General features: G+C 41.2%; 1 protein-coding gene across 2 annotated transcripts in view; it reads left to right on the top strand.

The window, feature by feature from the left end:
* The window catches only part of dennd1b (DENN/MADD domain containing 1B), a 97,191-nt gene that overhangs the window by 28,491 nt on the left and 53,315 nt on the right, over positions 1-15,385 (top strand). For both annotated transcript variants that reach the window (XM_066647387.1, XM_066647386.1), the window contains exons 4-6: positions 6,268-6,317; positions 7,345-7,464; positions 13,436-13,505. In XM_066647387.1, coding sequence (XP_066503484.1) covers positions 6,268-6,317; positions 7,345-7,464; positions 13,436-13,505 — 240 coding nt within the window. The remainder of the gene's footprint in view (positions 1-6,267; positions 6,318-7,344; positions 7,465-13,435; positions 13,506-15,385) is intronic.

Below are 15,385 nucleotides of genomic sequence, written 5' to 3'. Positions count from 1 at the left end.
CCCCTTTAGCACGTTGCTTTGGTCCAGGGGCGAAGTCGGCACTTATTAAAGGCGCGTAGTGCAGGGTCAAAACGGCAAGCCAGCAGCATACGATTAAAATGTAATGAAAGAAATCTCGGTTGGAGGATTGGAAGGTCCAGAGCGCACAAAGATTATTTTCCCCCCATTGATCTGCCATTGCATCAGACCATGGCGCTGAAACAGAATGGAGGTGTGATGCTGAATGCGCTTAGAGCTGTATGTGGATATCAGACGCTCTAAGTAGACGTTAACCTTGTGTGCTGATTTAAGACGGAGTTGCCACTTTTTTATTCTCGCCTTAACTGTTATAAGAGTACTTTTGGAGCTGCCAAATGCTACATCTACCATTGCTGAATTCTTGTCATTTGCATTCTAAATGAGGAAGAAGTTGTTACAGAAAAAAAGAAGTGACTGGTTTAGTGACACGTCATCTGTTCCCTTCTGTTCCCAAAACGTTTCACTGTTCTGCAGCAGTACGTTATCTGATGAAGTTTAGCAGTGCTAGCAAACGGAAGGTGCATTCTGTTTTTTTTTGTTTTTTTTTAAACCACAATGTCATAACTTCAATGTGAGGTACCAGAAAATGCTTTGACATGGAAATGAAACTGGAATTATATCTAAGCACATTTCCTGCTTTTCTGTACCAGTGCCCAAACATTATACGTTTTTTTTTTTTACGTGAAACAAAAACAAAAGAAATTGCCGTTTTTAAAGGTGGAGAAAATGGGACTGCTAACAATCATGTAAACTTTGGCCAACACTCATCCTCATTCCATATAAAGTTTTCTGGAATGATTCATTCAGTACCTTTTGAAAAGAATTGGACATCACTAATCACTAATGGGGCAGCACGGTGGCGCAGCATGTAGTGTCGCAGTCACACAGCTCCAGGGACCTGGAGGTTGTGGGTTCGATTCCCGCTCTGGGTGACTGTCTGTGTGGAGTTGGTGTGTTCTCCCCGTGTCCGCGTGGGTTTCCTCCGGGTGCTCCGGTTTACTCCCACAGTCCAAAAACACACGTGGGTAGGTGGATTGGAGACTCAAAAGTGCCCGTAGGTGTGTGTGTGTGTGTGTGGCCCTGTGAAGGACTGGCGCCCCCTCCCGCCTTGCGGCCAATGTTCACGTGTGTTTGGCCGTACCATTGGACGCTGGGCTTTTATCACAGAGCCTCTATTTTCCTGCCATGTGAAAGCTGCGTGTGAACGAGAGGGCTACAGAGTCATTTGAAGCAGTTGGTGTCATAAGAGCAGTGGAGTTAAGGATGGTTAGAGGATGGAGTCTGACTTGGAAGTCGAGTTAACAATATTTAACATAATGGCCTTAATGTATTTACTTCTGACAACTGACATTTTGACAGCTCTTGTGATTATAGCTTTGGTTTTCTCCTTTGATGGCAGATGATTTTAAATGTTATTCCGAATATGTGGGGATGAAAGATTCTGTGTGTCCTGGTAGACCTGGGCCTCTGTAACTGCTTGCATTACTGCCGGACCCTGTGTGACCGGGAGGGAGAGGGAGGGAGAGAGAGAGAGAGACCTAATTGGGGAAGGGCGAGCGAGAGGCCGCGGGCTGCAGAATTGATCAGTGGGTGAAACTCAGGGTTAAACCTGTCACCAGCCCTTCTGTACCATCAGCATGGTGACTCTGCCAGTGTGGGTGTCTCTCTCTCTTCCTCACTCACTGACACACACACACACACACACACACACACACACACACAGCCCCTCAGTGGTGTGTAGACCTGCTGGCTGGCAGAATTTTTAAACAGCGTCAAGGCTTAAAGACTCAAACCCCCCCAGGGAGAAATCCCACCAGCTTGAGGAGGAAGAGAAGGGGATGTCTTTCTTTCTCTCTCTCTCTCTCTCTCTCTCTCTCTCTCTCTCTCTCTCTCTCTCTTCCCTTTTTCTTTCTCACTGTTGTCATTTTAATTCTCACTTTCCTTTTTCCTTTTTCTTCTTAGTCTTTCTCTCCTTTTTACACACACACAAATATACACACACTTGTCTGTCTTTCTTTCTCGCTTTCTTTTCCTCTTCATTTTCTTCCTCTCTCTTTATACAAATGCATTTTCTTTCTTTCCGCTGCTCCCTGTTGCTCGTTTCTCTTTAAATCGCTCATTCTTTCAGTGTCTCACTTTTTTACACTGGAGACTCTCATTCCATTATTCTTTCTTTCTCTCTTTTCACTTATTGTCTTATTTTTGTTTCTCTCTCTCTCTCTCTCTCTCTCTCTCTTTCTCTCTATCTTATTCCTCTATCCCCTTCACCCCCCACCTCCCAGCAAGTATTGACACAGTGTGTGTGTGTGTGTGTGTATGCTGCTATTGCATTTCACTTTTTTTTTTTTTTTTTTTTTTTTAATATATATATAAACCTAGTAGCGTTAGCATACGCTGCCAAGTTTTCCCTGCTAGCATCCCAGGGCCAAGAAATCTCTCTCTCTCTCTGTGTCTCTGTCTCTCTCTCTCTCTCACCCTCTCTCTCTCTCTCTCACCCTCTCTCTCTCTCTCTCTCTCTCTCTCTCTCCCTCACCCTCCTCTCTCTCTCTCTCTCTCTCTCTCTCTCTCTCTCACTCCCCCCCCCCTCACCGTTCTGTCTCGCTGTTCTCATTTAAATATCCCCAGTTCAGAAATGCTCCTGACACCCGGCTACACTGTGAGCAAGCCCACTGCTCCAGTCCCCAGATTCTTCCTTCTTTTCCCCCTCTTTTTTCCCCTTCCCTTCTTTTCCTCATTCCCTCCATTTCTCTTGCTTATGCAGCCCCCTTGTCCAACCCTGGAGAAGCTGCCATCCCTCTGGGGGAGTGAAGGAAGGTGGTGGTGGTGATGGAGGAGATTGTGGTGGTGGTGGGGGCGTAGTTTTGGTCGATGTGTGTGGAGGTAATAAATGAAGGTAGGGAGGAGCGAGAGAGAGAGAAAGAAATGAGTGAGAGAGAGGCTGTGATTGCAGGGCCTCCGCAGTGGGACCTGGGTGGAATGGAGACTTTGCTGTCTCATTGAGTGATATCCCTGTCTCAACAGTAAATAAATAATGCAGCCCGCAGAGTTCACCCCGCTGCTGCCTCTAGTGAGTTGTAAATGTATTAGCTGCTTTATATTCTTTTGTCTTGGGAAAATGGTTGGTGAGGTAGAAGTGAAGGGAAAGAGAGTGTGTGTGTGTGTGTGTATATATATGTGTTGGGGGAGCAGGGGGGATATACAGCCAACAACAACAACAGTAGCAACACACAAATGTCGTACACAACCCCCCCCCCTCCCCTGACACCCTTTGGTGTAGTCCCCTGATCACCTGGATGAATGGTAATAAAATAGTGAGGGAGGGGAAGAAAGGTGTGTTGGCACATGCGTACTGCAGTGTTTTAGACTGGGCTAATGCCGTGAGGAGAGTCGTGGGAGCATTTCACGCGCTCTTGCTGAGAGGCTGCTGCGAGCCCAATGGCGCTCTTTTTTTATTATTTATTAATTTTTTTGTGGCTGCGTATGGATTTTTAAACACATGCCCAGAAAGGAATTGGTGGGAAGCGGTGCGAGGCTGTGCGTTTGCACATTTAGTTTGTCTGCTCTTTTCTGCTCACCTCCAAAACTGTTGTACATTTAAACGATTCTTTAAGCAGCATTTAACTAGCTTCCCTTTGTTTTTTGTTAATATAATGTATAATTAAATAATAATTAAAGCTTCACCAGTGCCTATGTAATGAGGTTTTTATTTATTTAATTCTTTATTTATTTAAGAGCTAATTTTCTTCCATATCCTCAATCACACACATGCAACTGCCATTTAACCATAGCTGGATAGCTGAGCATGTCCAAATCTGTTGTGATAGCTCAGAGTTGGCAAACACCGTGCTTTGTGATGTGGATAGAGGGAGGACAGATATTACCCGTTTAATTTGACCGTATTTCATGCTGATTGCATTTTAAGCTGACACTGTGCTAATATCTGCATTTTGTTCATTTTATCGTCTGTTTAGGATCAGATTTCAGATGTGCGCTCTTTACCTCAATAAGCTTTCTTAGAATCACCTACACTTCTTCAAAATCACACCTTTCCCATATGCTCCCAAAGACTTCAGTATAGCAGTGTTGACAATAGCCTTGTCACGGCAGTGTCCGATTAACAGGGAAATCATGAGAAGCACTGCCCATCCCTATTAGCCGGGCCAACACAGGGGGCAGCCATGACAGCTCTGGAACGCGGCGAGCAGACGAGTTTATTTACGCTGAGGCCGACGCCATATGCACGGCTCGGAAAGCGAGGCACAGCAGAGCATATTGGAGTGCGCCTATGGCAGTTAATAATAGTAGCGGGCACATACGGCAGCGCTAAGCGTGCGTGTGTGTGCATGTGTGAGTGAGAGACATTTATTTATTTATTTATTTTAAAGCAGTCGTGCAGTCACAGGCCATGGTGAGACACAGCACAGTCTGTGAGGACTCTGCCAGCTCCTCTCCTTTCCTCTCTATTCTCCTCCCCTCTTCTTTCCTGTCCTGCCAGAGCCTTCAGTTTTTTCTACTATATGCTATTTCACATTCCCCCCAGCATCACCCCCCCACCCCTCCACCTCCTACTGAGCTGTACAACAGACAATCATCAGCTCTGTACTCTTCGTGCACAAATAAAAACACCCAGACATGCACTGATACACATACCAGCGCCACACCCTCCCTCACAGAAACAGCTCCAGATTTTTTTTATATCTTTGTGAGTGATGTGGGGATCACTAGCGTTTCCCCACAGCTAAACTGTACTGCGGGGCCATATATTCTATGTCTTGTTGATTAAAGATTATAGCATAGTTTACAAAACTAAACCAATATTTATGTAAAGGCTACATCAGTACAATTGTAGTTTAAAAATGTGTCTGCCTGTAATTGTGTTCCAACACTCATCAGTAGTATGTGACATCACAGTTCAAGGATGTTTCCCCGTATCCCTCAGCTCTTTTTAAGTGACGAGACAATATTGTATTATTTCAAACTCTATCACAGTCTGTTCTATTGGGTTACACGCTAAGGTCTGGGACTACCACCCACACACACACACACACACACACACATCAGCACCACACCCTCCCTTTTAGTGGTGGCAGCTTTCAAATGGTGCTTTTTTTTTTTTTTGGTTGGTTTTTTTTTTTTTTTTTTTTTTTTGGTGGGGGATCACTGGCGGTTCCCCATGGCTAAGCTGTGGTGCAGGTTCGGCCAGACGTGGCTAACCCATATGGTGCTGGGCAGACTGTGGAAATCCATATGCTGCTGGCGCGGGGCTTCTCCCTATGGGGCTGCACGGGGAGGTAAAACCCTTAAGGCCGCTTCCCCTCTTTCCCCTCCACATAACTTCTCCAATCCCTGCCGCAGCTAAGCCATTGTCCTGGCAATCTGGCAACACCTTCAGCCCCCTCCTGCAGCACCCCCTTCTGCTCCACCTTGCTGGTGGATGAAGTTAATGGTAGCTAATTATTTAAGCTACTGATAACCCCCCTCTGCTTGCTCAGTCACTATCGAGCTTAAGTGGCGCACATGTCGGCTGATTTATTTCATTAACTCGTTCAATTGCCCTCATTGACAAACGACTTATTTGTACTAACACACAGAGAAGTGTGTCATAACATTTCGAGCTGAAAGGTTGTTCTGATGCTATGGCATTAAACTTAATGCGTTGCTCAATATTTGGTGTGTGTGGATGTAAAAATAAGGAGTTTTACTGTGTTTTATTTTATTGTGTTATTAGTGTTTCACTTGTGAAGTGCGCAAATGGATCGTATCATTTATAACAAATATAATTTTGAGAGTATCCCATTGGACTAATAGCCACAGTCCCTGGTGTTGATTTTGATGAACATTTAGTGTATGCAGTCCTTAAAATGTAATTTACTTTGGTCAGTAGAATGCAGACTGGGACTAAATTCAAGTGGATTAGCATTAAAATGTAGTCTTATATCCATTTGTGTGTAGTTATTTATTAAATAAATGACCTCGAGGTTCTGTTCTGTTTTCCCAAATTATAGTAAACACATCATCAAATATATTCCTTGAATTTTAGTTCAAATCTGTGTATTGTAAAAGCAGTTGTCCATCATTAATGACAACAGTTTTCTCACACATCCTTAATTGCAGGGTGATTTGCGATATGTAGGCGTGGCATGGCAGTAGTGTTCGCAATGTTTTTTTTGTGGACACTTAACACCTTATTGATATTCTCTGTATGTGATCTGTAATATGATTTTAATATGAGGTCTCTTTGTCTTTTAGGAGGTTCTACAAACTGTGCCCAAGTTCTGTTTCCCCTTTGATGTGGAAAGGTAGGTGTTCTGTCTCACTGCCTTTTTCTGTCCCTCTAATCGCCAGCACTTAGGTGAACGACCCCCCCCCCCCCCCCACACACACACACACACTTTTTTTCTTTTTTAAACAAAGATGCAAAACCCCAAAGTGAATACACATCCATACATGCATGCGCCACACACACACCTGCATGTGCACACACAGGGTAAATGAATAACGGGATGTGCCATGCACCTTTCTTCCTCTCTTTAATCACCTGACCTTACTCTAAAAAGCCATATATTGAAACCCGCAATAAACCTACACAGGCCCTCACCTCTGGTAAATAAGATTGTATGTTTGCATGTCACTGTGGGGTCCTCGGGGACACGACAGGAGCCTGATTCCCACAGCAGAGGAGTGTAGAGTAGACTTTGCTTGTGGATATAAAAAACGTGGAAAGTGCTTTTGTATAGTTTATAAGTGGTGGGGGTGGGGAAAGGCTATTCTGCTGAAGCTTAACTGCTGCCATCTAGTGTTGAAGCACACACTGTTTGTAGCTGCTCGCTCTGTGCCACAGTGGGGCTTTCAGCTTCATTCAGCCACATGAATTAAACTCTCACAACTGTACTTTGTATGGAGGTGATTTTTAATATGAACTAGTTAACATTTCTGCCACATAATGTACTTTGAATTAAACCATGGGCAAAGTCAGTGTAAAAGAAGAGGCTACATAAATTCACTTGTGTAGAGTTTGTTCCTTCGCTGCCTGAAGCTATATTTCTGTAAACAGCCTGACGGCTCTTATCAGTTTTTAAAAAATCTTCGTGTCTGTTTGTCATATTTTTAAAACAAAAATGTCATCCTCACATGCCACATTATTGAGCAAAGGTTAATGAATTCTAAGACTCATCCCCCTCCCCACGCTTTTCAGTTGCTTGCAATTAGTCTAAAATATGAGTCAACATGTTTTAAAGTCACTGGTGAGCAGCACGTCTCATTAGCTGAATACTGGGCCGTTCTGAATCATGCTGCTGCTTTCTCTCCTGTGTGCGCTGCTCGCAGAGTGTCCCAGAATCAGGTGGGCCAGAACTTCACCTTCGTTCTCACCGACATCGACAGCAAACAGCGTTTCGGCTTCTGCCGCTTGACCTCCGGCTGCAAGGTGTGCATCTGTCTGCTCAGGTGAGGAACTTTCAACACCTCAGTCTTTCTAATCCCTATAACCTCTGCAGGGCTATTTTATGGATATATGCTTTTTTTCTTTTGTATTTTTCAAAAATGAAAAGATGAAGATGGGAAGTGGGAAGAACTTTTTTTTTGTTTTGTTTTGTTTTTTAAAATAATAAAAATGTCCAAATCTTTTTTGGGTGCTGCTGCTGTGGAAATATTAGTTATAATATTAAAGCATTTTGAAAATAGAATTTTATATTTAAAAACATTCAGTGTTTGCTCTTTCTCAATAACTGTCCATATTTTTGTGTGTGGAATATTCTGTTTTCCAGTTTTATGTGTGGATTAAAGGTTATATAAAAAATGAAAAATAATCAAATGAAAAAATAAATAAAATAAATAAAATCTCCATTAAAGAATGATCAGTGCTTCCAGAGAATTGCTTGTGATGGTATGACAACTGAGCAAATGAAACTGAGAGAGCTGCACGGAAGATTAGAAAGCTGCTGAAAAGGCAGTTACCTATGGAATACAGAATTAGAGATGCACAGCAAGGTTTCTTCTCATTTTCTTTTCGTAAAATGATTACTTAATATTGATGGACATTTGCAGGTTTATCATGGACTTGATGAGCTGCTGTCGAGATCTTTCCTCCTCCCACCCCGGTCTGGATGGCCTTTGTTTTTTTTTTTTTGTTTTTTTCTTCTCTCTCTCTCTCTCTCTCTCTCTTTCTCTCTCTCTCTTTCTCTCTATCTCTTTTTTCTTTCTTTCTCTCCTCTCGTTATTCGGCTACTGGCACAGAAGCATGCCAGAGACGCTTCGCCGATAATTATGCATGGAGCCTCACTGCCAATTAGCAGAAGTCTCCCCTGTCCTTCTCACTGAGTTTTACATGCTAATTCATTTGACATATGATGTATAAAATTCATTATGCATTCTGAGTAGTTTGCATGGCTTACTTCATTCATAATAAGAAATGCATTGAAAGTTTCAGCTTTTTTTTTTTTTTTTTTTTATATAAAGGTCTCACAGTTCTTTGTTTGCATCGACAGGGAAAAATAAATTGGACACATACAGAAAAACACAGTTTATAATTTTGTATTTATGTTGGTTTTTTTGTTTTTGTTTAGAAATAAAAATGTAGTTTGTTGCAGTGAAGTTGCACATTTTTTAAAATACTAAAAAGTACTCAAAAAGATTAAATATATTAATTATATACTTTTGTAGGAATTAATTTAATTTGCTCAAAAATGAGGAATATCTTTGTTGTGCAGGTACAATAGAGAATTAATCGCTCAACTGTTCTTCGCAAAGATGCTTATTCGAGGACTTACTCTCCGGTTCTGCACTCAAATATAAACCAAAGTAATTAAAGCAGTTTGTGCCCATGTGATTGTTGAAGTGGTGGGACCATAAAATTGTCACCTATGCTTACACGAGGAAGTAGCCTAATGAGAAGGACAGTTTTATGTGGTCAGACCTTTGTAGCTGTGTGTCTGGAGCCCAGGCCGAAAGGGCAGGGTTCCTTCAGGCCAGAGCGCTTTTAAAAACAGGATTCCTTTTTCCGCTCCCTGTACTCGGCCTTTGGTCACTCTCGGGAAGAGCCAGCAGTAGACTTCACTCGTCTCAAAGTCGCAGAATGGAAACAAGGCTGCTTTATTTGAGGGCTCAGACTTAGGACTCGCAGTTGTGATATAGAGACTTTCTACCATTACCGGTCACTTAGCAGCGTGGACAGAGGAGAATTCATTTTCTTTGCTTAACCTTTAACCCAGGAAAAAAGACAAGCTGTAATCATACTCTCAGTCTAAGCTGCTTACAAGGTGCAAGCTGTCTGTACTAATGCACCGGAGCAGTTTAATTTAAGATCTGTAATATATATTATACAATGACTGGAATCCCACAAGTCTGAGGCATGGAAGAAGTTAGAAAGTCGTTTAAATTCTTGTGCAGTATATAGTAAATGCATTCTAAATGTGTAAAACTGCTGCGAAGTTCTATATTTAATGAGGTTTTTAACAAATGATTATTAAATTTGGACAAAGAAAATTTAAGAATATAAATCTTGCAGTTGTTTATATGCACTGTCATTTAGAAACGTTAATGCCAATTGCATATGACAGCTGGCCTTTATGATGTGTGAACATTTTTAACGAATGACCAGTGGCCCAGACCCGGTTTACACTAACCCTCTGAAAGATTTTTCCTTCTCCTGTAAAGTTGCCATTTTGGAGATGCAGCGTTGTTACATCAGTAACAATATATCTCTGTTTCACATCGCCCTGAACATTGCTTCCACCGTCAAACCTGCTCAGTTCATTTTAGCCTCTTTATCCAGCATATAGATGCGGTCGGCTCGGTCCAGGGCCAGCGTGGGTGAGGTGCTGCAAGTGGGCCGCAGATTAGCTGGTTTACATTGCAAGGAGACGTCCCACTTTGGAGCTGAGAGTTTAAAAGGGCCGGCGAGATTGCTTCGCCCCGCTGCGGTTCAGTATGATGAATGTCTCTCTATCGGAGGATTTGTCGAATACAAACACATTTTTACTCACTAACCGTGAACAGACTGGGAGGGGGCTCGAAGGAGGTGGGTATCTCCCTCTCATCCAAGTTATTTGAGGGGTACCGAGTATCAAAAAGTCTTGTAATTTCAGTTTATTACACTGAAATGAAACATTGTGCCAGGATTATGTGAAAGGTATTTCTCCCTGGGTATCTTGATAAGCTAAGGTTCACTGCTCATACTGCAATAATTTATTTGGCTTTAAAACAAAAGATTTACTGGCTCCCTCATTTAGGAGTATAATGAGTGTTTGGGTTCTTCGAGGCCTGTCGAGCCTCTCTGACAGCAGGCACTCCTATTTAAATCCCCTTCACAAGTGAAAAATGGAGGATTAGCATCCAGGAGCCTTGCATTTTAAACAAAGAGGGCAAAGGAGATAGCGATTAGCTTTGTTATGCCAGGCAAACCGGGCTTGTTGGAGGTGTCAGTTGATTGAGTGATCAGATGATGACTGCGTGTCATGCTGACCGAGACGCAGTGGCTGCCTGTTTGAACATACTTAAAGTGGGGGTGGTCAGTGTGATGATATGTTATTGTTACTGTAATAAATCAGGATGTGCTTTCCGGAGCATGTCTTGGCTATGGTCAGTTCTTCAAAACACTTCATGTATCATAATAAAACACATTTAAACTCATTTATAGAGAAGCTGTCTGTAGCAACAGTCAAAAAACTAGTAGTTGTTTGGATGTGAATACATTCTGACTTCAGTTATATTTCAGTTGTTTGATGTGAATATTCAGGTCTATTTTAAGCAGTGTATTATAATATATTTTTATAAATATATGTTTCTAATGCTTAAAAAACGAGTGACGTTTGACGCAAGTGATGTATTATAGCATTGAAATATCAAGCATCGTGATATAAGTTAATTTGTCCCGCATCGTCCACCCCTTAACGTTGCATATAGGCTGTTGTCATTTTTTTTTTTTTCTATAGGCATATTTCATTGAGCTAGTGTGACCTGGTTTAGGAAAATCTTCCTGCGGATGTCAAAATATTGTCATGTTAAGAGCTGATTGTTTCAGGTTAATGGTCATTCAGACTTCCAGCTCTTGCGCTTGAGCGCACTTCCCTGGGAACGTCCCGTCATTGGCCCCTCCGCGGATTTAGCAATATGAAAATTTGCATTACATTCACTTTATTGTTTTTCTTGTAGTCTGTTAATTCCAGTCTGCCGGAGCGCTCACTGACCCATGCAAAGAGAAGGGGTAGGGGGGGCTCCCATCTCCCTTCTCCATCTTCCATCTCCCATCGTCCCTCTGTCTTTGCTGTAGTTCTGTGAAGAATCAGATACATACAACCTGTTTAATGAAGAAAAAAAAAGAACCCAGGCTATGTTACATTATTCAACTCTTCTTCATCACCCATTAATTAAAGCCTCTCATTCTTATTTAGCCACATCCATGCAAATGAAGGTAATGAAGCATTTATGACTATTAGACTCTGCAGCCCTGCGTACAAAGTGATGTAATCAGTCTCAATTAAGTGTGAGATTTCATATCAAGTCAGACTGCAGTGTTGAAATCAAGCCTAGCATAGCTAGCTGTCTGCATTTTTTTCCCCATTAGATTGCATAACAAAATAAATGGTGTGTGTTCTTGCAACCTTCAAGCCAAAGCAAAATGTTGGCCCTGTTCCACCTCCAGGATCCTGTCAACTTTGCCAAGAATCTGTCAAGCTACACACACACACACACACACACACACACACACACACACACTTGCAAACACACACACAGAAAAAAAGATGTTGCAGATACAAGATACTGTATCTCTTGGCAAGGTATGGTGTCATTAGTTAAACCAGAAATCTGGTATAATTTATTCTGCTTTTTTAAAAAAAAAAATCAACCTTGTGAGGCTAAAATACATATTTTTTTGCTTTTGTGTTTTGTTAAATTTTTTAAATTGTGTGGGAAAAAATCCACATCTCCTGGCTGAAGTAAGATGCCTGGGCTCTATTTGGTGCATCTGGGTGCAGCATGCTTGTAAACCATTGCATCCCTTTCCCCCCCACCTCTATCCCTCGTTTATTACAGGCTACAGTGGCCCTGTCTTGATTTTGTTGAAGAAACCAAATCCTTTTATTTACCCTCCTTTTCCCCACTCCTCAAAGTGCAGCCTCGACTGGAATGTTTAAAATGCGGGTGCCGGCGAGTACAAAGAATGTGATAATAGGGGATGGTGTACTGTAGCTAAAAAAGCTGAAGGAAGCCCAAAGCCACTGGGTTAAATGTCAAGGAGAAGCAGGAGGGGGAGTAACAAAATGATTTCGTTTATTTATTTCTTTTTAATCTCTTATTGTTTAATATTGTGGGCATGTAGTTATTCCAAAAAGCAGGATTTCTCAGATTAGCCTGGTAGCTTTAGGCTGAGGTTAAATGTGTCCAAGAGGATAGAAGTTGTGTTTTTTTTGTTGTTTTTATTTTTTGGGACAGCTAACTTAAATAACCTCCTTTGTGGAACATCATTCAGGTGGCCAGTGTCTCTTTTTATTAGATGTGTCATGCAAACTAGATAATTAAAGACCTACACCTGGTGGAGCTTCACAGCACTCAACATCACAGAATATTTTGGAAGGAAGTTAAAACATAGAGAAAAATATTCTGAGACTTACAGCTCAACATACACATTTCTGTCAGTGAAAACTCTTCAAATAAAGGGAAACCCTAGAGATGTGTTGATATGGATTTTCACATACACTGTTAAAACTAGAGGTGCAACAAAGGGCCCTTCAAATGATTCCATGCAAGAACCATTTCTCGTTCCATAAATAACCTTTTTTGTAAAGAACTTGTGAGTGTGAAGTACCTTGACATTGACTTCTTTATATTGTTAAAAGGTTCTTCACATACGCATTTATACTGAAGTACAATAAAATATGGCATCGCTCAAAGAACCTTTTTGGTTTAAAATGTGCAGAACTGTTTGTCCTGAGTGAGGTTTGTGATTTTTGGCGTTTGATATTATTTCATTTGTCATGCAGCTTGAGACTCTTCATTTGGCTCAAAGCTAATTTAACTGTGAAATCACGGAATAAACAATTAAAAATATTCACTTAATAAACTTTCATATCAAGGTCTCTATATCTGAAACAGGCAGCTGGGTCATCAAGGCATTCCCTGGAAAAAATGGGAGCATAAAAGTGTAACTCTGTTGTAAATTAATAAGCCTAAAAATGTGTGGGGTTTTCTTTTACGAAATATCTAATGTCTCTCGTATAGTTTGTAATGAAACTCCATGGCTTCTGGTGTCAGCCAGGATATTGAAATTGGGCCTGATGGTTAACCACTGCATATGGTCTATTTAAATGAATGGGAACTTTGTAAGATTTGAATTGTGGCATTGCAAAAGTACTGCACTTTCAATAGTTCATGTGCCCTTCTCCATTCTAATCAGTGTCTTTTTCTGTTTTCCTCACAGCTATCTCCCATGGTTTGAGATTTACTACAAGCTGCTAAACACCCTGGCAGACTACTTAACAAAGCACCAGGCGAGTACCTTTTGGTTTGTACCGAAGTCTGTAACAGTAAATAAACATTGTTGCCGATCGGGTTGGTTGCTGTTGGTTTTTCAAAGGAGGGAAACTTTTAGCTTTTTCTCTCTTTTCTATGTTTGTCTTTTGGAGCCGCCGTTTGCACCAGACTCTGGTCACTTTCTCACATTGGCACTCTGAAATGCTAATGAGGACTTTTAAAAGTTTGCGCTGTGATGTCAGTGCTTCATGTGGCTGGCGAGAGCGCGCGGGGCTTCTGCTGAGCAAACTGCTAAAATGTCACAAACAAGAAATTACCCTGCTTTCGCTCCATTCGGTTCCCGGAACGACACCGCAGCCGAGGATCCAGACTCCGAAGTGTGAAGAAAGAGGAGAAGTAGGAGACAAACATGGCCGCACAGTTAATCTAGGGCCAGTTTAGTCAAGCGGCGCTTGGCTGGCATTTGTGTGTTTCGCTTTGCTGTGTTGTTGACATTTAACAGACCAAACATCGAGCAGGAAGTCAATCCACAGTGATTTACTGGAAAAACAAATCACTGGGAAATTCGCTGTGCCATACCTTTTGTCCTCCCCCCTTCTTTCAAAAAAATGCACAGTGTACTGTAACTGCACAGAGAGAGAGGGAGAAAGGGGAGCAGAATCTGGGAAAACATGGGGCTGAAATATGCAGCTTACATGAGGGGAAAGAGGGGAAAAAAGGAAGCACGTCTTGAAGAAGCAGCGTTTAACACAGAGGGAGATGGAGGAAGTTTGAGTCACTGGATCAGGGTGTTCGCATGCAGCTGAGCTCCACAGAGCGAGTAAAAAAAAAAAGAGAAGAGGACGAAACCTTCTCACAGTTCCAACACAAACAGATCACAGGCTCGGTGCACTGTGAGGCACAGAGCTGGAAGCAGCCATGTGCCACCCACAATGCCAAGTGCAAGCACATCTTCAGCCGTTTGCCACTGTTCATCTCTCCAGCTGTTTATTTACTCACCTAAAAGTTAACTACACTTATTGGTTTTTATATTTATTTTATTCTTTTTATGTATCAGTCATTTCTTATTGACTTGCATACAAAAAGTTTCTTTCACTTAATTATTGTAATATTTATTATGTTTTGTAAGTTATATCAGCTATTCTCAGGCTCCCACATTATTTTATTTATTATAAATACGTACAGGTCATAAAAGGAATTTACAATCAGTCTAATTTATTTTTTTATTTATTTTTTGTTTGTTTGTTTATCTGAATTTGATTTTTAAATATAAATATTATTTCAAAACATATTGTTACATACAGTAAATATTATATTATATATACTTAGGTAAATGTTTTCATAACCAAATGAAACATAATTAATTAATTAATTTATTTATTTATTTACCAAATTATTTGTCACATTATTTTGATATTTATTTATTTATTTATTTATTATTACTAATTCAAATGCTTGCTGTTTGTTAAATATTATTTTCCCTTTCATTGCAATAAAAAATAAACTTTTTTTCTAGCAAGAAGCTAATATATTTATTTTCATATAATAGATTTATTTTGTAGAAGATGAAAAAATCCACTATGACTATTTTTATCAAAATTATGGAGTAAAGCAGGAGGCGTGGGCAGTCTGCTAAGTGAACAGGAGTGTGTGGTGAGTGTGTGTGCTGGAGTTTATACGGAGTGTGGCATGGCACGTGAAGCTGAGGTTGACTGACGAGGGAGGACAAGAGCGATGACGGTTTAAGGCGAGGAGAAATGAAGTGCTTCCCCCGGGCTGTGTTACTGACCATGCGTGTGAGCATCCGGCCTAGCATCTCTCTCTCTCACACACACACACACACACACACACACACGCTTTCACAAACACAAGTAAACATAGAGCTAACAGTCCTTAC

The sequence above is a fragment of the Hoplias malabaricus genome, chromosome 16 (genome assembly GCF_029633855.1).
Source record: "Hoplias malabaricus isolate fHopMal1 chromosome 16, fHopMal1.hap1, whole genome shotgun sequence".
In the NCBI taxonomy this organism is placed as follows: domain Eukaryota; kingdom Metazoa; phylum Chordata; class Actinopteri; order Characiformes; family Erythrinidae; genus Hoplias; species Hoplias malabaricus.
Note: the sequence above shows the minus strand (reverse complement) of the source record. Positions and strands in the feature narration are given on the sequence as shown.